This window comes from Meriones unguiculatus, chromosome 1, assembly GCF_030254825.1.
Source record: "Meriones unguiculatus strain TT.TT164.6M chromosome 1, Bangor_MerUng_6.1, whole genome shotgun sequence".
Taxonomy (NCBI): Eukaryota; Metazoa; Chordata; class Mammalia; order Rodentia; family Muridae; genus Meriones; species Meriones unguiculatus.
This window is the reverse complement of record NC_083349.1, coordinates 72897064-72920979: the sequence shown is the minus strand read 5'-3', so window position 1 is coordinate 72920979 and position 23916 is coordinate 72897064. Positions and strand designations below refer to the sequence as shown.

The following is a 23916-nucleotide window of genomic DNA, read 5'->3' as shown; positions in this document are numbered from 1 at the left end:
AAAGGTTCTTGTTGATTTCTGCAGCCCAGGAAATGCAGAGCTATGTGGCTGCCTGAGCTTGAAGCATAAATAGCCAGGACTTGCGATGCCCTGACTCCCCCATGCTTTTCTGCTCATATGTGAAGTGGGGATTTTCATTCCTACCTGCGATGATTTGGATGTGATCCTCATATCTCACATGCGAGAGCATTAGTGCCCAACACAGCAGTGTTAAAAGGTGGGCTCTTTAGGAGGTGATAGGTCACTTCCAAGGACTCTCCTGCGTGGATTAATGGTGGACCCTCAGGAGCCTGTTAGTGGTCACATGGTGAGCACTTGATGAAGGGTTGTGCTACCTCTGCCTTTCTGCTCTCCGCCATGTGATGGCGCAGCAAGGAGGCCCTGCACCCACCGCAGGCCTCTCAGCCTTTGACTTCCAGCTTCTGGAACTTGTTCTAGTTTCATCTGTGTTGCGGTCATAAACACCAATGACCAAAGCAAAGTCCCAGGTGACAGGCGCGCGCGCGTGTGTGTGTGTGTGTGTGTGTGTGTGTGTGTGTGTGTGTGGTGTGGTGTGTGCCCAGGCCCATCTGTCAGGGGTAGTACGTCCCACAGTGGGTTGGGCCCTCCCACACCAGGTAACAGTCGTGACAGTCCCTGTGCACAGGACAGCCCCGTCCAACCTGGGCGAGCCTCTACAGAAACTCCCTTTTCCTCGGTGGCCCTGGCCATGTCAGCTTGACAGTAAACACTAACCAGGGCCGGTGCTCAAGGAAGCAAATACCTGCAGGTAGAATGGGGCAGTGGGGATGGGAGCAGGAGGAGCCAGGCGGTGGCTGTGGGGAGAGATGGAGGGAGTACTGGGAGCAAGGACTCCTATTAGCCAGGGGTGCGGATCCTGAACTGGCCATTTCTACATCTGGCGAGGCTCCCAACAGTGGGCTGGGGTGCCAACCTGGCCACGGAACCTGCTACCTACAATCTGCCCTGCCTGCAAGACATGCTGAACCAATGGTGGCACAGGCCTTGTGGGAGTGGCCAGCTCATGAGTGGTCCAACTTGAGACTCACCACACGAGAGGGCTCACACACCTCACACTGTCAGGAACTAGAGAGCCAGGACAGCCTGGAAACCCAGGATAGAGCCAGACACAACTGGAGAGAAAAAGAGTCGATGAAATGATTCCTGAGGATACTCTGCTATGCTCAGAGATGGGTGCCTAGCCTGGCTGTCACCAGAGGTGTCGTCCAGCAGCTGATGGAAGCAGATGCAGAACTCACAGCAAACACCAGGTGGAGCCAGGGGAGCCCTGCAGAGGAAGGATTGCAGGAACCAGAGGGGTCGGGGACACCAGGAGAACAGGGCCCACAGGGCTCCCAGGGGCTCCCAGAGACAAAGCGACAAGCGTGGACCCTGCGCGAGCCTGAGATGGTCCCCTGCACGTACCTTAAGGTAGTGTAGCCTGGTGTTCTGGTGTTCTCAGGACTGGGGTGGGAGGGTGTCTCTGACTCTTTTGCCTGCACTTGGGACCCTTTTTCTCCTACTGGATTGCCTTGTGCAGCCTTGATACGAGGGGTTTGCGCCCAGTCTTATTGCATCTTGTTAGGCTGTGGTCAGTGGATGTGTCCTGAGAGGTCTGCTTTTTTTTTTTTTTTTTTTTTTTTTTTTTTTTTTTTTTTTTTTAGGAAAACAGAGGAGAAAACTGGGAGTAGATGGAGGGAGGGGAAACCGTGGTTGGGGTAGAGAATAAAAGTTAAAAAGAATGAGTGTGTGAGTGGGACAAGGCCTGTCTCGTGGTTTTAGCAATATGAGACCTGAAAGCAGGTGTAATGCCAGGTTAGTGCAAGGCTTGGGGTCAGAGAACTCCAAGTCCGCTGCACAGCACCCAGACCTTCTAGGCTTCATTTTTCTCATCCTTAGACTAGAATTCATAATAGTATGTAAGGCAACTTTGTGAGGCAGGGCTTTGTGAGTTTTAGCCACAAAATGCTCAGCTTGCATGGAGTGTTTGTTCAGTGAAAACTCCTCCAGTAGATTTCAGGGCTTGTATACTTCCAATAGTTTCTAGATGATAACTCAAGTTTGAATAAAAGAAATGGGTGGAAGGGTCCTGGAGTTGCAGGCCACCATCAAGGGAAGCCACAGCAGGGATTCCAGGCAGGAACCTGGAGCAGGAACTGAAGCAGATGCCATGGAGGGTGCTGCTCATTGGCTTGCTCCTCGGGCCTTGCTCAGCTGCTCTCTCACAGGACTCAGGACCACCTGCCAGGGAGGGAGCTCGCTCAGAGTGGACTTCACTCCCCACATCAACACTTAATTAAGAAAATGTCCTACAGACCAAGCTGATGCGGGCAATTCCTCAATTAAGGCTTCTTCCTCCTAGATGACCCAAGTTTGTGTCAAGCTGACAAACCCAACCAGGACGAAGGTAACCTTAGAATCTGATCCTTTTGCCTCTACATCCCGAGTGCTGTGCTCACAGCTGGGCCCTCTACCAGCTGGGCCACTCCGGGCCACCCCCTCCCATGTGATTTTGAGCCTACTCCTAGTTACTGTTTCGGCTGTGACTATTCGAGGGTGTCTCCCTGAAGGGCAGGTTTTGTTTGTTTGTTTGTTTTTTAAAGGATTTTACAACTACACTGGGAATAATTAACCCTTAATATTGCCACTATCTGGTCAATATTTACATTTCTTGTCATCTCACAGATTAGAATGTTTGATGAGCCTGTAGAAGTCCTCAGGTTTCGACTCCTGTGGTTTGTGTTTTGAGTCCCTTTGAAGCTGTAGCAGTTGGTCCCCAGGACAGTCAGGCTCTGGGAACTCCCTGTGGTTTCACACTTGGGGCCTCGGCCCTGTTGGAGGATGAGGGGTGCCCTCCAGGGGGCACTAATGCTCACCAGAGTGAGAACCCAGCCCCTCACCTTTTCCTTGTGGTTGTTTCTCATAGGAAACTGGTTTAGCACTTCCTGAACACTGTCAGTGCATCACCAAGCATATCCTCTTCTGATACCCAAACAAAAGGAGCTGGAGGTAGGGTTGTCTTGCTAAAGAAGCTAGGACACTCTTCTGTGTAGAGGAACCTACCAGGCAAAGTGTCTGGGGCCCGTGGGCCAGCCATGGCCAGGCATGGGGAGGCAGGAGGCTGTAGATGGGGGCTGGTGGCCTTGAGGTGCCAGAGTTCCCTCAGCCTAACAGCAGTGAGAAAGTGGGGGAGCCTCTGCTTTGACCAGACAGTGCTGGCTGCAAGGTGAGTGTGGCTTGCACTGGGCAGACCCAAGTAGGAGTCACGATCAAGGCCCAGAGTGTCTGGAACAAACCGTGCTAGTACCATTGTTAGAAATGGGATAGACTGAGAGAGAGTAGAGGACCTTCCTTGTCTGGGAATGACGGATCCTCTGGCAGAAGGGGTGTCTGAGGAGCGAGGCTTGGCTGGCTGATTGGGAGTTGCTCCCACATTTTAGCAGCAACCTAACACACTGACCAAGAGACCGGAGCCTCAGTCGGTCAAGACCTCATGGTCCTCGAAGTCTGTGAGTCTGAGGAGAACAGTCACCAGGTCCCCTCGTGGGCACATGTGAACATCCATTCATGCATCTGCTTTACCTTCTCTCCCTGCCACCATGAAATGCCTCGAGGAAAGCAGCTTGAGGAAAAGGCTTTCTTCTGGCTCAGCATTCAGGAGAACAGCCCACCGTGGTGGGGAACCAGGGCAGCAGGAACCAGAAGCATCTGGTGGTATTGTATCCAGGCAGGAAGCAGAGGCTGACGGGTGAATGCTGCTTGCTCACCTCCATTTCTCCACACATTCCAGGGTCTCGGCCAGGGCATCCTGCCACCACAGAGGGGCAGGTCTTTCCACCTCAGTCTGAGCAGTCAGAATCACAGCCTTCAGGCATGTCTAGGGATCCTAGATTCTATCAAGCTGACCGTTAAGACCAGCCATCATCCACTTACACACACACACACACACACACACACACACACACACACTCACTTATCCATTCTTCACCTATCTATCCATCCACTCACCTATCCATCCAGCTATGCAACTGTCCAGCGTTCACAGCTGTGTGATATGTCAGGAGCTGGGGAATCAGATGGGAAGTGAGACTTGACCTCAGTCTACGGAGCACAGTCCATGAGTAGACCTTCTCCGCGTGCATGGTGCCAGTGGCTGGGGGACGCATGGCTACTGAGTCTAATGTCTACAAGCTGTGGGTGTACAAGGCGTTCCCTCACTGCTAGCAGCAGCTGCCTGGCCACGCAGAGGCACACGGTGAAGGCCTAGGAACCAGGGTTTGAACCCGGGCACGTGAGAAGAAAATGTGGTGCCCAACTGAGCCCCTATGGGAACCCTCACTGTTCTTGGTCCCATCTCATCTCCCCGGCTGTCCGGAAAGCAGGAAGGGTCACTCGGAGATGCAGCCCATTGTCACAGCCCCATATCGGAAACTCTGGGTTCAACCGCAGAAAGCTCATTTCCATGATTATGATGGAGCATTTTTTTACACTCAGCATTCTGTAGTGGGAGGATCTCGCTGCTCATGCTAATAAAATTTCCATTTACTCTGGACATCAACCATGGCAATTAAAAAAAAAACCCATCAATTATTTACTGAGATGGACCTTCAGCTTGGTATAATGCTTTTAGTTCAGCTAGCAATGAGGCCTGTTCCAGGGCAATAAAAGAGTTTTTATCCTCCTTCCCGAAGACATTTCCAGTAACCTACCCTTGCCCTTGAGCAGATCGGTTTTCTAAGATGACGTTGCCAGGAGGATGTATAGGGGAGAAAGGGCAGGCTTCTTCACAGAGGTTGTGATTTAGGCAACTAACTGTCAGCCCAGGAAGGAAGAAATGGAAAATGTATATATTGCATTTTTAAACTTGTAAGACCTTAAAAAAAAACAAAACATGTCTTTGGACAGGACTGTTTATTTAATAGATACATAAATCTGAAAGGCAGCAAAGAGCTCTCAGAGAGAGAAGAGCCTGTGTTGAGACACCTGTCACATTTGACGTGAGTATGAGGCTCCGCAGTGCGAGGCCAGCCTCGGACTCTGTCTTCATCTTTAAAAGCTGTTTATGGCATGGGATTGATTTTCCTGTATTTCAGACAGCCATTTGCTGACTAATGTCTCCCACAGAGACAAGGCCAACAGGCCAGCTTATGAGTTACAACTCCTTTTGCAAGGCTTTATGTATTTATTTATTTATATTTTAAGAATGTCTGCTCTGATTAAAGCCATTAGAGCTGGGAGCAAATAAAATGTGACCTATTTTTACGTGCCTTGCATTTTGTAGCTGGAACCAGATGAAGCCTACATTTTAATTCTTAGGCCATTGGGGATTAAGCTGCTCCCCTCTGGCAGGCTTCAGCTGCAAGAAGTCCTGTAGCAGGAGACTTACTGGTTCAGTATATTTTTATTAGTTTATCTTTTACTTTGCTCTGTAAATACTTTAATTTTCTGTACCCTTCTGTGCTGAAAACGTTCCTTTAACACGTGACTTGGCTGAAGAATGTATGTGAGGGTTCCCAGCGTAAGAGTGAACAAACATCCTTGTCAGCTTTTTTTTTTAGGCACTAAACAATTTTTTAAGATCACCTACACCATAATTGTACAAGACCGAGGTGATAATAATCATCTAAAACATGGGCTGAGACTACATACAGCTCAGTGGTAGAGCACTTTTGGCATTTGTGAGGCTCTGGGCTCAGTTCTTATCATCACAAAAATCTGTCTAAAACTAATGATGCAGAAAACTTGAGGACTGAATTTCCATTCACTAGGCAGCTCTGGGGTCACTTTCCCTCAGCCCTGCCAGGCTTCTGCAGTTGGTGGTTTTGTCTTTGAAATGGTCCCTGTCTTTCTGACTCCTGCACCTAAAACTGTATATCCTCCTACTGTCCCCACCAAGGCTCCAGACAGTGGGACCTGGAAGAAGAGAAGCATGCTGGGGGGAAGTGACATCATGGGCTGTGTCTCTGAAGGAGACACTGAGATCCTGTCCCTTCTCTAAACCCGTGTGTATGTGTGAGTGTGTGTTTGTGTGTGTGTGTGTTTGTCTCTGTGTGTGTTTTTCTCTCTCTGTCTGTGTGTCTATCCGTGTGTGTTTCTCGCTCTCTTTGTCTGTTTGTCTCTGTGTGTGTTTCTGTATGCCTGTGTTTCCTGGCCCAGCGGAGGTGTGTGAGCTTCCTCCACTGTGTGTCCCCACCATGACTGCTCGCCACAGCCCAAAGCAACAGGGCCAGCCCCGAGTCAAACCTTAGAGACGTAAGTCAAAGTAAACCTTTCCTCCTTTTCAGATGACGAGCTCAGGTATTCTGTCCCAGCGACAGAAAACTAATCCACCCATGATGTTATGCGACAAGCTTGGATGGTTCCTGTGTGACCTAGTGCAAACACTGGGGTCTAGATTCTCCCCGTTCCTGGGATTTTCAGCTTTGCCTTCAGCCCCCTTCCTCATAAGGCATTGCCCTCTAATCTACAGCTGTGTCTTCCTTCTCTGCATCTACAGCTGAGCCTACATTTCCTTTCCTTCCAAGCCCCCCAGTAGGAAACTTCCTGGAGGTCCAGCTTTCGGTGTCAAGCTTATTTGTGTCAGAGTTTGTGTCCAGCGGAGATGTCATAGGTCAGCAGTAGGAACTAACGGCACCTGGCATTTCCTTTGCAGATGACCTTCATCTAAGTGATGGGCAGAGAAGCACTCTTGTCCCCTACACCTGCAGCCTCTCACACACCAGGTCTCGTCAGTCATCTTTCATCTATCAGGAAATATTTAACGATCCATTGTCCTTGTGTGTGTGTTTGGTTATCGTTACTGGTATTCAGCTTGAAAGAGGTCAGCCCTGGCTGGGACCACCAGTGCACCGGCACTGAGCTTCCCCCGTTACTCTCAGGGAACACAGTGGGCTGTCTTCCACTTCCCTGTGACACTTTGGAAATTGTTTTTGCACAGATGTGTAACCATTCCACCCATCTATGCAGATCTATGAAATCTGCACATGCAGCTGATTTTCATTTCTGCTGGCAGAGGTCTGTGGAGCTTCCTCCCTGAGGCCTGGAGAGTGCTCATGCCACCTCCCCATCGCTGATTCTTGCTCTCAGTGTGCTCTGGTGTCCCCTGACCTTCCCCATCATTGATTCCTTCTCTCAGTACACTCTGGTATTCCCCGAGGCCCCCATGGCTGATTCTTGCCTTCAGCGTGCTCGTGCTCTGGCGTCCCCCCAGCTCTCCCATCACTGATTCTTTCCCTCAGCGTGCTCTAGTGATCCCGAGGTCCCGACGTATGAACATGTTCAAGGCACACTCAACCTGTGCCGTTCTGCGTGTCAGTGGGGTGAACAGAGACAGGCCTGGGAAGGCCTGAGTGATGGGGTAATTAGTGCTAGGCAACAGCCGGCATACGCATCGTCTGTGCAAGCTAGCTTGTTTGCTAACTGCCAACACCAGATTTTCTGCGCAATTAGATGTTTGAAGTCTTCCAAGACCGTCTGTGCAAATGTGGACACAGGGCCTCAGGCCTTCAAGGCAGCAGGTAGAGAGAGCATGGCTCCTGGGCGGATGGTGACTCTCCCAGGGTTGCCCCAGGGACCTTGTATAGGACGGAACCATCATCAACGAAGGAGTGCCTGGCTCGGCCCAGCATGGACACACAGAATCCTCTTTATTAAAAGAGGTTCCTGGTGCTCAGACAGGAACAGTGCTGCAGTGTCCAGCAGGCTAGCTGAGGAGTCACCTCATTCTTCAGGAGCAGTGGAATGCCGGGCCGGGTGGCATACACCTGTGCTCAGGGAGGCAGAGGCAGGCGGATCTCTGTGAGTTTGAGGCCAGCCTAGTCTAAGAAGTGAGTCTAGGACAGCGAAGGCTACACAGAGAAACCCTGTCTGAAAAAACAAACAAACAAACAAACAAACAAAAAAAAATAAAAAACAAGAAAAAGGAAACAAAAGAACAGAATGTGGGTACTGATGGGAACAGGAAATGTGTCCGCCGATAGTCAAGGTGAGCTGTGGTTTTAGAGAAGGCCTTAGGCACTCCATCCAGGCTGCTGCCTGCAGAGGGCCTTGACCACCTGACCCTGAGGAGCACCACCAGCCCGAGGAGCATGTTTAATGAGCACTTTTTCCTGTGATAGAGTGCACACAGCACCGGTAGTTGGGCAGCTTGGCCTGTGTTGGCAGCGTTGTGTCACAATCGTCGCTGCTTATTCCCGAAGCTCTTTATTGCCCTGGGCAGGAACTCGCCTCTCATCCACTTTCTGTCTCTTCGGATCTCCTCTCCTGACCATGTGTACAAGTGAAATTCCTGAGCACGTGCCCGTTCATGCCCAGCTCATTTGGATAGTTTTGTGGTTCGTTGATATGGCGTGTGTAGGAATGTCAGACCCCTTGTACACCACTGTGCTGTGCCCAGTACTATTCCCTGGTGTTGGATAAACGTTTGCCTTCTCACTCCTCTGCTGATGGACACCCGGTTTGTGTCCACCTTTGGTTACTGTGAACCCTGTTGCAGTGAGCCATCACAGACAAGTCTCTGGGAGTCTGTCCTCAAGGCTCTAGCAGCTACATGGCTGGATCAAAGTTATTCTGTGTATGACATTTCAAGGAACAGCAAACAAACCATTTTCCCCAGCAGCTGCCTCGCTTACATTCTCACCAGCAGTGTGCCAGAGTTCCAATTTCTGTACTTGTTTTTCTTTCCTTTTAAATTAAGATTCTAGTCATCCTGTGGGGGAAGTGGCATCTCACTTTGGTTTTTGGTGGCCGGTTGGCTTTGAACTTACAGAGATTGATGGGCTTTTGCCTCCCAGGTGCTCTCATTGTAGTTCTGACCTGCATTTCCCTGGTGGCTAATGAAGTTGACCATACTGTCCTAAACTCACTGAGCCTTCTGGGAAAGAGAAAGGCCATGAGCCCAGGTAGGAAGTCACTTGCAGGTACGAGATTTCCCGTTCTGATTTCATCCCACTCCTCAGCCTGTGCGGGAGCCACTGGAGTGATGCCTTTGAATTCCCACCAAGTAGAAAAGATCATTCTGCCAGAGCCTGGGATGAGCTCAAAGTGATTTAGCAGATGGAGCTATTCCTTCTCCTCCAAGGGGAGAGTCTTTCCCAGACAGAGCCCGCCCCCCGAGCGCCCACACATTCAGCTGAAGTAGAGGGTACTCAGAGCAGCGCCTGGCCCCGCTACGGGTGGGTGCAGCACCTGGCTGCCGCCTCCCTGATTGGTTGGCAGCTTCTGGCAGCCATCTTTGCTTGGTTGCTTTGGGGCTTTGCCAGCCATGGGCAATGGCCATGAGGGTGCTGTGGAACCTGTAAGTGCTGACCGGGGTCAGGGTGCCCTGTCCTTGGGAGCCCCTGAGGCTGCTGCAGAGCAAATGTCTGTACTTGAATCATTGCAGCAGGACCAGCAGTGGCATGAGATTCATGGCACTTTGTCGTTGGTCCATCTTCAGTTTGACCTAGTGTCTCTTACGGGGACCTATCCCAGGGCCAGGGAAGCTAACCCAGCGGCTGTTGGCTTCCGGTTTCTTCCTCCTGAATGCAGGAAACCTCCTGCATCCCTGAAGACACGAGGTCACTGTGCTTTGAGGGCTTCGTGTTAGAGTGGGGCAGGATGCTGTCCCTGGGAGCTGCTCTTATGCCCCATGTTCTGTAGGCAAGAGTTACCTGGGGCAGGGTGTCCCCTGCAGCTTTGGGACCCCAGGGCTGTGGACACTTTTCCAGATGAGGACTGGCTCCCCTCTCTGGTGCTGTTGCAGTAACTCCTTCCCCAGGGAGACGTGAACAGCCTGTCTCTCTGTCTCTCGGTTAAGATGTCCCAGTGACTATGATTGCTCCAAGGACAAGGCGGGGAGTAGTGGGTTTACCAAGTGTCCAGAGCACGGGTGCAGGGTCCCTCACTGGAACATCTTTACCAAGCATGTGGACGATGGCTCTCCCCGGCCACCAGAGGCGCCCTTCCATTAATGGTCCCCAGCCTGTGTGCTCCAGCACTTCCCCGGACCCCAAGGCCACTGTGGCTGGGGCAGAATGGCCTGCAAAGGCTGGGGTCTCCGGGGACGGTCCTGGGAGCCCCTTGTTCTATGAGGGGGAGCTAACAGTCCACACCCCACCAGGTGGGCCCCGGCGAGCAGCCGCAGCTGCTCTGATGAGGCGCGTCACTGTGTTCCTCAGAGGACCACGCTCCACCACAGATGACTCGGGTGCTCTGGTGCTCAAGTGCTCGGAGTCTGCACTGCGGAGCACTTGGCCAGGAGCTGAGCCCTCCGGCACAGAGCAGCATCTGCTGCCTAAGGGAGGAGGCACAGTGACCGTCCTGTGGTCACTCAGAGAAGAGGGGTGCTGCCTTCCCTGCTCGGCGTGGCAGCAGCCTCTCCCTGTGTGGAGGGCAAAGCCTCCCAGGCTCCTTCCCTGCTCTCTGGGCCGGCCCGTGTTTCCTCAAGAAGCTAATTTCTGTCTTTCCTTTCAGAAACTGCTCCCACATCTGCGTATTCCTCCCCAGCCCGGAGTCTCGGGGACACAGGGATAACACCTCTGTCCCCCTCCCATATCTTGGTAAGCAGTGCATGTAAGTGTGCATGTGTGAGTGTGCGTGTGCATGTGGTGGCTGCAGGTGTGTGAGCATGTGTGAGCATGTGTGTGTGTGTGTGTGTGTGTGTGTGTGTGTGTGTGGTGGCTTCTGTGCTTTCTGCAGCCCTTCACAGCCCCCTCGTTGCATGCACGTTGATGCGGTAGAAGCATGTGCACTTGGGTTTCCCCACGCCAGGCCTGGAGGCTCCCTGAGGTATGGCTGGCAGTGGCTGAGGCCAGCCTGGACGGTGGTGTGAGTGCACGGGCTCGGCTCTTGAGAGGCAGCGTGTCCTACCTACTGAGGCAGAGAAATGGAGTGAGGCAGCAAACCACAGGGCCAGGCCCTCGGCGCTGCTCCCCGTGGCCCAGACCCAGTGGCCCGGGAATGGTCCCTCGGTCCCCTTGAGCGACAGGAGCAGTCCTGTGGTCCTGTGGTCCTGGGCCAGCCTCAAGCACAGGACAGGTGGGGGGTGCAGCCCAAGAAAGGTAGCTTTGCACTAATTGTTCACAGCCACGAAGGCTCTGGTAAGGAGCACAGGGAGCCCAGCTCCTGAGGGGTGCTGGCTCGCTTTTGTCTGTCCCGGAGCCCTCTCCTGTCACCTGGCTTACATCTGGCAGTGCTAGTGCAAAATTTGCTGGTTTATCATTTGAACTTCTTCGGGGGTTAAAAGAGAAGAGAAGGAAAGGGGCTCCATTTCGCTTCAGAGAGAAGATAAGCTTGGACACTTGAAGTGGCCTCACAGATGAGGATCGGCCTAGGCCACGAGGCCCAGGGCCGGAGGTCATGTGACAGGTGTGTGTGCTCAGGGTCCATGCCTGGACGTGTCCATGTAAGGACAGCACTGCAGAGGGGGAGGAGGCGCGGTGAGTGCCCTGTGTGTTCCGGGTTCTGCAGGGACTCAGGGACTGGAGGAGCAGAGGTTGTGTCTACACCAGCAGACCCTCTGCTGAGGCTCTGCCCCATCGTAGCTTTTAGCCACTAGCTGTGTGCTCAGCGGATGAAGGGAAGCATCTTAAGGTGGCACCCTCAGCCAGCTGACCTGACCCCTGCTGGGGCTGCCTTCCTGCCCCTCCAGGCCGCTCAGGGTGGAGGCCAGCCTGCGTGAGCCAGGGCTATGAGCCGGGGTAGTGGGCCAGGGTAGTGAGCTAGCGAGCAGTAGTGAGCCCGGGTGGAGAGTGACCCAGGGCGGTGAGGGACCCAGGTTGGTGAGCCCAGGTAGTCTGCCTGCCGGGAATGCCAAACTGGGTGGGGTGGAGGCTTTTCCCAAGGGCGAGGCCTGGCACTCATGATCCCCATGCTCTTGTAGAACGACACAGACCCGGTCTCGGAGCAGCAGGCGTTTCTTGTGGTGGTGGCCATAGACTTCGGCACCACATCCAGTGGTTATGCCTACAGCTTTACCAAGGAGCCCGAATGCATCCATGTGATGAGGTGAGTGCTGAGATGGGGCGTCACACCTGTGTGGGGCCACTCGTGAGGGGGGGGGCTGGGAGCCGGGAAGAGCACTCTGGACCCAGGTTCCTCCTGACATCTGCCTGCAGGTTCCCGTCAGCCATCGCTGTGGCTCGTCCACAGGCAGGCTAGGAGGGCTGTGCAGTGCAGCTGAACCTCAGCCAGGTCACTTCCCGGCTCTGGCCTGGGTGAGAGGGGCCCTGAGCAATATCTGTAACAGACGCCACCCAAGGGCCATCGTGGTGACTTCCTGTGTGATTCTGGGCAGTCCTGAACCTGCGACACCTCTGTTTCCTCACCTCTGAGGTGGGGATAAAGACAGGATTGCCTCATGGGCTGTTTGTGCAAATTTAATGAGGTGTTTTCTGGGCTAAGTCAGCACACATGAAAAATGTAAGCAGGAAGGTGCCGGCTCGCCCGTGTGCAGAAACACCAGGCCACTGGGAGAGCAGGGGCGGGGCCTCATCCGGGTGACCCTGGGGTGCCCTCACGCAGTGGCCGGGCCTCACCCATGCCTGGCCCGGTGTCAGTGGGGATGCTGGCGTTTCCTGTCCAGTCTTCAGGCGTCCGCTCAAAGCTCCGGAGACTCGGGACTTGTGACTCTTTTCCCAACTAGGGGATGATTTTAAGATCTCTGAAGCCATCGTAGGGACTCACACAAGTGTGCATTGCCTGGTGTGTCCAGCCTGCAGCTGCTGCCCGTGGCCACACTTGGCCTCAGATAGCTCTGAGTGTGGCCCGGCACAAAATCAAAGCCTCACTTAACACTTGAAGAGGCGTTTGCTTTTGTTCTCCGCAACTCCGCTGCAGGTTCCTTAGTGTGCGCTTTGTAAAGGACATCACCATTTACAGTGTCAAATGTCACACGTGCGCCACGAAACTCGGCCTCCTCTTGAGAGCCAGGGGTGGCTCAGCCCGAGGCTGCCTCATCAGGAGGGTCTGGGGGAGGCTCGCTGGGTAAAGGGCTTCCTGGGCGGGTGTGAGGGCGTGAGTTCAGGTCCCAGCGCCCATGTAAAAGCTGGGCACAGCCCTGAGGTGTGGAAGCAGCCAAACCCCGGAGCCCACTGGCCAGCCATGGAGTGTGACTGGTGAGTGTCTTGTTCAGTAAGAGACACTCTCAAAAAACAAGGTGGGAACAATTAAGAAAAATGTCAGTGTTAACCTCTGGCCTATGTACGTATGTGTGTGCGTGCGTTCTCATGCACACTCACTCAGCAACCACATACACCACACATATGAAAAATGAATAATGGGAAGCCAGTTTTGCTCTTAAAAACATAAAATATTTATTTTTATTCACTAAGGATGTTGGAGGCTGGGACAATGCACATGCCAAGGTGCGCCTGTGTGCTACAGGGAGCGTGTGGAGGTCAGAGGGCAACTCGCAAGAGTCGCTCTCTCTCCCCGTCACACGAGTCCCACAGGGATGGAAGTTAGGTCATCAGGCTTGGTGGAAGCCCCTTTACTGGCTGGGTCCTCTCAGTAGCTCACTAGCTCACTAATCGGCCCCTCACGCTGCCTGGCCCTCAGAGCTGTATGCACACTGAGGTTCTACCTGTAGCAGTCAGAGAGACAGAAAACCCCGCCAGAAGAACACCTGCCTTTTCCAGTGACACACACACAGGAGGTGTTAGCTCATGCAGAGTGAGTCTGAGCTCACACATCAGTGACACACACACACACAGGAGGTGTTGGCTGATGCAGAGTGAGTCTGAGCTCACACATCAGTGACACACACACACATAGGAGGTGTTAGCTGATGCAGAATGAGTCTGAGCTCACACATCAGTGACACACACACATAGGAGGTGTTAGCTGATGCAGAGTGAGTCTGAGTTCACACACTGTGACAGGCACACACACATAGTAGGTATTAGCTGATGCAGAGTGAGTCTGAGCTCACACATCAGTGACAGGCACACACACATAGTAGGTACTCAGCAGTGCTATGATGACTCGGCTGGGTTCTCACACTCCTGTAACCTTGCTCTCCCTTGGTGACAGGAGGTGGGAGGGCGGTGACCCCGGCGTCTCCAACCAGAAGACCCCGACAACCATCCTGCTGACGCCAGAGAGGAAGTTCCACAGCTTTGGGTATGCTGCCAGGGACTTCTACCATGACCTGGACCCCAACGAGGCCAAGCAGTGGCTGTACTTGGAGAAGTTCAAGATGAAACTCCACACCACAGGGGTGAGCTGGCCTGTCTGGGGAGCTCAGCCCCCCACCCCGGGTTCCCCATCCATTCGTGGGCTCACAGGCCCTCCCAGCATGTTGCGGTATTCAGTTGTTTGTCTGTAAAGCTGGCAGGCCAGGGGGCCTCCCAGCTGTGATGAGAGTGTGGGGTGTCACAGGCATGGGGTGCCACCCCCTCGCTGCCCAAGTGGTTGTTGGGAAACCTTCTATCCACTGAGATCAACGTGTGGCTGAAGACCCAAGCAGTGGGTCAGGGCCGTGGCAGTTAACTGATGGGTTTAGAAGTGATAGCAGCCAGGCCACCCCCATGTGTGGCGCAAGAAGCTAAAAGCAAGTGGAAGTCGTTAGAGGCCGAATGCAGATGGGTGGCCTCGAGTCTAAAACCCTGAGCAAGCCAGCATTCTGCTAGATGTCCTGTCAAACAGGCATGACCCCCCAAAGCTGCCTGGGGAAGGTAGGAGCTGGATGAAGAGCATAGATTCTGGGCCACATGCCTAGGGCTTCAGTTCCACCCGATTCCTCCAAGACACGTAATCCAAGCCAGTGACCCGGCCATACCTCACTGTGCTTTAATAATAAATACATTAAAAAATGTATTTATTATTTATTTATTTTAACAATTTTTGTTGATTCTTTGTGACCTGCACACCATGCACCCCAATCCCACTCATTTCCCAGTCCTTCCGTATCTGCCCGCCACTCTTCTGACTTCCCTAGCCCAAAACACCATCTCATCACAAAGCTGTGCTGTGTAACAGTGTGTCACACAATCTACCCTTTAGCTCAAACGGCTTTGAGCAAAAGGGTAGAGAGAGAGTCATTGGTCTGTTTCGAGGCCCCTGGCTTCTGCTACACTATCACTTCTGCTACACTACTGCTACTTGGTGAGTACTGGGCCTCACCAAGACTCCTTGTGGGTATCCTGCTGTTGCCCTGAGTCACAGAGCTCTGGCAACTTTGGTCTGCAGGACTGACCCCTGTGGCTCCAGTGGCTCATAGGTGGGCTGGGTGTTGGAAAGGACAAAGGCCTGAATCTGCACCTGCGTGTTAGCAGAGTTGGTCAGCTGCCAGTTCTCCCTCACTGCCCAGGTGAGGATCAGGGCCAGCAATCCCTCACTGCCTAGGTAAGGATCAGGGCCAGCTCTCCTTCACTGCCCAGGTGAGGATCATGGCCAGATCTCCCTCACTGCCCAGGCAAGGGACAGGGCCAGCTCTCCCTCACTGCCCAGGCGAGGGACAGGGCCAGCTTCTGAGCCTGTGTCACCAGGGCCAACATTTAAAAAATGGAGACAATTACAGCATCTTATTCACTAGGAGAGTGAAAGAATCAAAGTGATGGAAATACATGATGTCCCCAGAGGAGGGAGAGTTCTGTCAATGGCAGCTGCGTTAGCACTTGAAGTGTCCACAGAGGTAGCAGGAGAGCCAACGCTGGCATCTAGCCTTCAGGCTCCAGTCTTATATGAGCTTGCTTTCTGTACCATAGATCAGCTCTGTACCATAGAGCTGTACCATAGATCAGCTCTGACTGGAAAGGACTCGACCTGTTTCTCCTGATAGGACTTCATGCCAATTGTCAGGATTTGGCAATGGATGCACAGAGCTTCTCGGGACTCAGCTGCCTCCCTGAACTTAGAGTCCAGAAGCTGAGCATCTTTGCTGGGCACCAGGGGAAGAGGGTGCTGGCTGGAAGCAGAGCACATAAGCGGATGGTGCAGGATATAACCCAGGATTCCACAAGGACCCATTAGTAACTCGTGGCCCTACCTCACAATGAAGGCAAAAGCCTGGTTATCTATCTTGCATTAGTGTGATGCCCACTGATTAATTTGTCCCTGACAATAATAAGCAGGTTAGTCCAGGGGCTCCCTTCTATTCTCCACATGTCCTTCCCCCCAGGGATCCTGTTTATCATTTTTCGATGACCTCTTTCACCCACCATCTGGCCTCTGCACAGTATCCTCTATGGGAGAACCGGTACAGCAGCTGCTTTGGCTTCAGGCAGAGCCACAGAGGCTGCAATGCCTGGCTTTCAGCAGATTAGACAGAACCAGCCTTAAAATAGGAGCTCGTCTATTTTAGTGACTTGGCTGGCAGCTCACCAGGGAAGGGGAGATTGGTGTGTGTCAGCATCCTGCTTGTCAGTGAAGAGGCATGATTTAAGCTGCTATCGCGGGCTCCCAAGGGTGACCGTGTCTGCAAGTTGCATGTAAGTTGCACTGGGCTTGGCACCCGCTACCCGTTCCCAGAATCTGCTACTGGCCAGACACCTGCTTCCACAGATCCAGGAAAGGGAGATAGGAAGGAGGACACAGTGAAGGTGGGGCCTGCAGAGAACAGCCAGAGCTCACATACAGGGAGGAACGTTCTGCCAGGTCCCTTTCGGGATACACCATTGTCTCTGCCCCTCTAAACACAGGGATCCAGGATTGCACTGGTCCTCAAACAGTAGTTCCCAAAGCAAAGGCAGGGTTCTTCTCCTTACTGCTACCTCATCTCCTCCCTCCAGGACCTCACCATGGACACAGACCTGACAGCAGCAAATGGCAAGAAAGTCAAAGCCCTTGAAATCTTTGCATACGCCTTGCAGTACTTTAAGGAGCAGGCACTGAAGGTGAGTCTGAGAGATGGTGTTAGGCCGGCTAAGGAGCACTGCCCCTGCCAGCTAGCGGGAGGTTCTCCTGCAGGGAGAGAATGTGGTTCAGCATTTTGGAACAAATTTGGCAGTTCCTAAGAAAGATAAACACAGAGACAGGACCCAGCAATTCCACTCCTAGGGAAGTGAAAACATGCACATAAAACTGTTCACATGAGAGTTCACATCAGCGCTGCTCATAAAAACTAAAAAGTAGAAACAGGTCAGATGTCCATCAGTTGATCCACAACCTAATGTGGTATGTCTGTTCAGTAGAATATTATTCAGCCATGAAAAGAAAAGAAATAGTGATACATGTTACAGTTGGTTAAACCTTGAGAACATCATGTAAAATAAAAGAAAAAATATACAGACGCCACATCATATAATTCCATTGGAAACATTCGTAACAGGCAAATCCAGAGACGAGAAGACTAGTAATTCCCAGGGATCTGGGGGTGTGGGAATGAGGGGGGTGTGGGTGATGAAGTAACCGAGAGGAGCCAGGGTGCCCAGTCTCCACACTGCCCTGTGTGGGACGGCAGACGCAGACTCCTGGAGTTCCTGGTAAAAGACTGACTGCTCAGCCACGCGTGGTGTCCGGGCAGCAGTGGCTCCTCAGCTGCTGTTTACTCTCTTGGTGTCAGGAGCTGAGTGACCAGGCAGGGGCGGACTTTGAGAACTCTGACGTCAGATGGGTCATCACCGTGCCTGCCATCTGGAAGCAGCCAGCCAAGCAGTTCATGAGAGAAGCTGCCTATCAGGTGAGGGGCCACAGGAAGGGGCCTGGGATTCCCACAGTGTGACTGTGCTCAGATATCTCCCAGCATGCACCAGCTTCCTAAGGAGCACGGGAAGGGACAGGGATGAGGAGTCTGCTTGTGCCTGTTTCCTGGGTCAGCCTAACAGAGGGATTTATGTGTCACGTTTCCACTGTAAATTTCTGGGGTTGGATTTCAAGCTGGGGTTCAGAGACATTTCCTGTAGATGAAGGATGAAAAACTTGAGGAAAAGCCTTGGAAACAAGAATGTTTGTGTAAGAAAGGAACAGGCAAGGGTGTTGGCTGGGGCCCAGGCATTTCGGCTTGGCCAGCAGGCTGCAAAAGGCCACCTGCAGCCGGGAACTGAACTGGCCTCTGCTTGCTGCCTGTCAGAGCCACAGGGAAGCACGCAGCTCTCAGAGCAGGTGAGGGCTAACACAGGTGCTGGCAGGCGCCTGTGCGAGGGCAGCGGCGTGGCTCCATGGTGTGCCAGTCAGTGTCAGAGGTAGCACTCTCCTTAGTGACCAGCCATCAAGGGTCCACCCATGCCGTAAACACTCAGCCTCTGAGGCGCTTGACACTGAATGCCAGCTTGATGAGATGTGGCAATAACTGGTGGGCAGGCACCGTACCTGCAGGTGGCACTCCTGGGCAGGAGTCCTAGACTGGATGGACAGAGAGCTAAGCACACTGGCATTCATCCCCCCACTTCCTGATGGGGCTATGCCACCACCGCCTCGAGCCTCGCCACCATGCCCTTCCCACGGTGATGGTCTGTACCCTCAAACTGTGAGCCGGAGTAACCCTGCCATCCTGGAACTACCAGTTTGCCTCAGCAGTAAGAAACGTGACTAACACCACCCCCACTGTCAGACAGCTTGTGCCCAGCCTTGTCCATGACGGGCATAGCTAACCACGCGCACTGCTTCTCCTGCCCCAGCACAGAGCTGGCTTTGGCCAGGCGCAGGTCAATGCTCTGCCTTGACAGTGGGTCCCAGCTAGGGACATCAGTGCATTCCATGTATCCTTGTCCTCTCAGGAGGCACCGCGCTCACCTTTCTCAGGGTGTCACTTCTGACGTCATGTTAGGTCTCAAAGGGTCACGGAATCACTGAGATCCCCAGCAGATGGTAACATGGCCCCATTGCTGAGCACCATGGGCTCTGCTCAGCACTCACGGCTTTACCCGGCACAGCTTGCAGAGCTCAGCTTGTACAAGGTCAAGGGTGGATTATCCCTCCCCTCTGTGTCCCCTTTCCAGGACCTTTTCCTCCACTCTCTCCTTCCTCTGTGCAGTGTGAGAATCTGGCTCTGTGTATGAAGCTGCCAAAAATAGATTTGCTTTTATAGGGATGGAGGAGGAGGGTGGAGTTCCAGAAAGAGAGGATTTCTGTAAGAAGAGGAGCGGGTGGGTGCCTCTTAGTTATTTACATGGGACCTGGGCAGCACTCCCTGGGCAGCACTCCCTGGGCAGCACTCCCTGGACAGCACTCCCTGGGCATCACTTCATGTAGTGTCCACAGATGGGCCATCAGAGCATGTCATTCGCTCAGGCCGTGCTGGGCTTGAGCTGTTCCCAGGAAGGATATGCAAGATTCATGGCCTCAGCTCGCCTCTCCAGCCACAGGAAGACTTCAGCAGCGAGTGTGCGACCTGGAAAAGGGTCAGGTCTTATTTTTAGACTGGGAAAAGAGGGAGGCATGGTGGCGGGTCAGTTGTCAGGCTGTGCAGCCCTGGCCTGGCTTGCTCTAGGAGAGTCCCTGAGTGGGCAGGATGAGCGGCATCCCTGCTTGTCTAGAGGAGGGCACCGCATTCTTGACCCTACAAGCTAGTCATGGCGGCTCATCCCTGAAAACTCAGCACTTAGAAGGCTGAGGCAGGAGGATTGGTTTTTGCAGAGTATGCAGGCCATTAAGAACTGTCTTCCGGGGCAGGGTAGCCTTCATTTGGTAGTGTTCTGGCAGCGCTGGCTTTGACCTTTTGTAGTTCTGCTTTGATACTTCCACTCAGTTCACAGACCAAGTGGGTGTGAAATGACTGCCTTATTCAGCCTCATCTCTTCTACACAGGCTCCTGTGCCAGGCTCTGGAAGGCACTGGAGGTGACAAGCTGGCTGAGTTAGGGCCTGCTCACGGAGCCAGGGGCTTAGAGTTAGGAAGTTAGAGGGTGCACTCGGGGTAAGGCTGGTGTGCGCTGTCTGCGATGCCTTCTAAAACAGTTCCAGGAAGACTGGGAGTGCAGCACGCACCATCCCTCTGCCACACCCCGCTGCCTTCCTAAGCAGAGCAAGGAAGGTCCAGTCCTATAAAGGTGAATTTTGCAGGTCAGCCAATGGGTCAGTTTACCCTGATGACTGGTTAAGAGGACGTTCTTGGTGCTCCTTGAGGGTGTCTTGAATGTCGTCATCTATCTGTCCAGAGTAAAGCAGATGCCTCTGAAGCATGGACAGACCTGCTCTAGTCAACTGAAGGCTGGATGGGGCAAAGAGTGAAGAAATCCATCCTGCCTGCCTTCGAGCTGGGACGTGTGTTTTCTTTTCTTTCCTTTGGAGGCAGACAGAAATACCAGCTCTTCTTGGACCTTGAACCTGTGTCCTTTGGACAGGAGCTCTCAACTAGCTCTCCTGGGTCTCCAGCTTTGGGGACCATGGTGTTCATCAGGCTCTGTAATCATGAGCAAAGTCCTTGTAGGAGGTCTCCTGCTGGGTGGCTGAGTGTCCTGCTTGCACTGCTTCCTGGAGAACCCTGGTTAGTACATGAGCAAAGCCAGACTCTGAGCCCAGTGTCTGAGGATGCCCACAGGGGCCCTGTCCCCACACACGGGCCTTAGACAGATGGGAATGCTTTCTCCTCTGCTGGGGTAGCTGCCTGCCAGCCCACCCCCAAGAGCGACTTCAGAGTGACGCAGAAGCAGTGCGCCTTCAGAGCAGTAGGAAAACCGGGCATGCTGTTCTGATATAGGGAGCATGGCAGCGCTCCCTTAAGCGTTTAGGAGACCGAGTACAAGTTTATGGTGCATTCACCTGCCAGAGAGGGGGAGGGAGGCAACCCAGATAGAGCAGAGCTGGGGTAATCTCAGCGGAGCATCCTCCAGGCTGGACCAGGTCCAGGGCCTCTGCCTGAGTCAGTGCCCATGAGGGCTGCAGAGCTGGGCACACTGATCCACTTCATCTGGGGACCCTCTGGGGGCCTGTCTGCTCTCAGTCCGGGGAGAAATCATGTGTCAGAGCTCAGTCCCTCAGGTTTTGCACGCTCAGGACAGCTATGGATCCTTGCAGAGATGGCAGCAGAGAGGATGGCAGGGTGTTCCTGTGAGGCCTTCAGAAAGATAGAATGGAGAGAAAGAAACAGACAGACAGAGACAAAGACAGACAGACACACAGAGAGAGACAGACAGACAGACACAAAGACCAGAGAAAGGCTGAGTCTCAGGGGACTGTGAACAGGAAATTGTCTGGTTTTATTTCAGAGGTGTTTTGCATAAACTGTGTAACTCTGGTGAGTTCCAGAAGCCTGTTAAATAAATGAGGCTCCCATGTGTGGCGCGGCCTCTCTTAACACAGAGACACACCGGAAGTGCCTCCCTGCCGAAACAGGCTGCAGTGAGAAATAATCCTGTTGGGAGATGTGCAGCTGGGGCAGCTGGAATTGGGCCACAGGCCTGCGGGACGCATAGCTGGCCTGGCCATTTTTCTCATGTGTGGACGCAGTCTGTTGATGGGACATAGGAGCTGAGTCTCTGGGGTAAATGGCTGCTTCTGTGGGCTCTCCGGAGAGCCACTCAGTTGCCTTGCCTATGGAGTGGACCTCACAATTCCAGGAAGGCTTTACAGTGTGAGCGTCCACTTGGCAATTTTAGATCCCAGAGGAGTAAGTGGGGTAGCGTGCTTCAGGGTTGCACGCTTTTCTATCTGCAGGTCGCTCGGGCCCCTCCTGCGGCATGCTTGTGTTCATCTGCAGAGCCTGGGCCCAAGAGAAGGTGGCTGGCCAGGGGAGTGGCTAATCATTCAGCACCCGCCTCCTGAGCCACTGCCACAGAGCAAGACTAGCTCCTGGTGCCCTTAGCGAGAGCAGGGCCCAGCACGGACGCTGGTCGGGTCTGTACCAACCTGCGGAGCCAGACCCACTACAGTGCTCGCCAGCAGTGCCGGGGTTACTGGAGTTAGGATCTGGGCTGGTTTCCAAGTACTGGTGTCTCATTCAAGAGAGAAAGGCACACAGAGCTGCAAAGCAGCAGGAACGCTTTATTCCCAATAGAGCATTCAGCAAGGATACGGTCTTCAGATTGGTGTCGGCGTGTGTGAGAGAAGACACCAGGGCCCAGGCTGTGACCTGTGGCCCCTTTGTGGGGTCTACACGTGATTGCTGGGAGGCAGGTTGCCTAGTTCTCTGTTGTACCGATTAGGCCTCAGAACCATTTCTCTACTGTGTGTGTCCCTTCCCATAACTCATTTGGTTTTTAATCATACACACACCGGTTATGTAGAGGCACACGATGGTAAAAAGGGATTGTCTCTAAAAGTTTGCTTCAAGGAGTTACAGTGCATATGCCCCAAACTAGTTCAGGCCAGACATACTTTGCTGCGCCCAGACATAAGCAACTGAAGTGAATCTCAGCTTGATGGACCTTAGAGGGTGAAAACCTTATTCCATTGCTAAGAGCACAGTGTTTGTGCAACTTGGCACAAACAGATCTAGGCGTAGTCTGGGGTCCTCAGTTGCTAATTGGTTGCTAGGTGCACTGGTTAGAGAGGAGTGAGTGTGTGTGTGTATGTGTGTGTGTGTGCACAGCCCCAAATGAGTGGAGCCCCCATGCCTGCCTCACCAGTAGAGGTGAGCTCACAAGGAATAGTAACTCCAGAGTGCCAGCTTCAAAGGCCGACCCAACAAGTCAGAGAAACCCTGGTTCTGTGGCCGGCAGATGCGGGCCTCTAAGAGTCTGAGCACAGGGTGAAGCCAGCGGTGACCCTGTCCAGGTTTTGAAGGTCTTTGCTCCTGCTCTGGAAGGTCTGCGAAGGGCCCTTGGACCCTCCTGGGAAGACAGAAGTGTCCAAACACAGTAAGCCGACTTCTCTGCCTCTCCTTTGACCAGTCCCTTTCTGGAGCTCTTCGGAGTGACTCCATGGGTGTCCCTGGTGGCACCAAGACACCTGGGCCTGTTGGGTGTTGTAAGGGGCTGGGGCAAAGGCCTGGAGTATGGTCGCTGTATGGGTTACTTTTCTGTTGCTGTGATTAAGCATCACCGCCAAAGCACTGCCCAGATCTGTGTCCCCAGGTTGCACCCTCCTTCCTGGAGTGGGGTCTACACTGTCACCTCAGTCCTATCCGTGCACTTCCTCACAGGTGGCTGGGGACCCCTGTGGAAATGAACGGGTCACAGGCATTGCTGTGACACCAAAGCCAGCCCCACAGAGCACGCATAGCCTCTACTGTTTGGGGCAGGAGCCATCAGCCTGGGCCTGCTTTTTTTTTTTTTTTTTTTGAGACAAAGTCTCTCTATTATGTAACCCTGGATGTTCTAGAACTTGCTGTGCAGACCAGGCTGGCCTCAAACTGACAGAGATCCACCTGCCTCTAGAATTCTAGTTCTAGAATTAAAGGTGTGCCACCTGGCCTGTGTCTGATTTTTAAAAGACTTTATTTTTCATTGTGTGTGTGCATAGTGCATGTGAGCACAGTGCCGGGAGTGTCAGAACAGGGCACAGACTGCCTGGGGTTGCAGCCACAGGTGGCGTGAGCTGCTGTGCCGGTATGAGCAAATTCGGGTCCCCCGTAGGAGCAGCAGCTGCTCTTACTGAACAGTCATCTCCCAGGCCCTGGGCACTCCTTCCCAGTGTTGGGCTTTGAAATGAGGGCCGCCTTGCTAGCAGCCACACACTAACCCATGTGCCATCTCAGGCGGACTCATGCTCTTGACAGGGTTTTCGAGATAAAGACTTCCCGGGGCTGCGCTGGTCACAGCAGGGAAGATGGGTGTTGTGTGCGCACAAGCATCGAGGCTGGGATTTCCAGACATGGTGGCCTATGCCTGCAGCTCTGCTACTCAGGAGGGGTGGAGGCAGACGCATCCCTGGAGCTCTCCAGATGGCCAGCCTGGCCCAAATGGTTCTCTGCAGGTTCAGCGAGAGCCCGTCTCAGAAGGCAGGCAGAGAGCAACATCGGAAGACACCTGGTGTTGACATCCGGTCTCTGTGCATTGCACACGTGTACCACACATACACACAGATTTTCCTCTGAGTCGGAGGACCTGCTTATGATGTCAGTCATAGTCAGTGTGTGAAGATGTCTCTCCCCTCCTATCCCTGAACCTCCTGCCATAGT

The 23916-nt window shown here is 53.3% G+C and overlaps 1 protein-coding gene across 3 annotated transcripts in view; it reads left to right on the top strand.

The window, feature by feature from the left end:
• Hspa12a (heat shock protein family A (Hsp70) member 12A) overlaps positions 1-23916 on the top strand; it is a 134807-nt gene that overhangs the window by 93954 nt on the left and 16937 nt on the right. For all 3 annotated transcript variants that reach the window (XM_060391747.1, XM_060391749.1, XM_021639196.2), the window contains 5 exons: positions 10453-10538; positions 11861-11985; positions 14011-14197; positions 16710-16814; positions 17483-17599. In XM_060391747.1, the coding sequence (XP_060247730.1) occupies positions 10453-10538; positions 11861-11985; positions 14011-14197; positions 16710-16814; positions 17483-17599 (620 nt within the window). The remainder of the gene's footprint in view (positions 1-10452; positions 10539-11860; positions 11986-14010; positions 14198-16709; positions 16815-17482; positions 17600-23916) is intronic.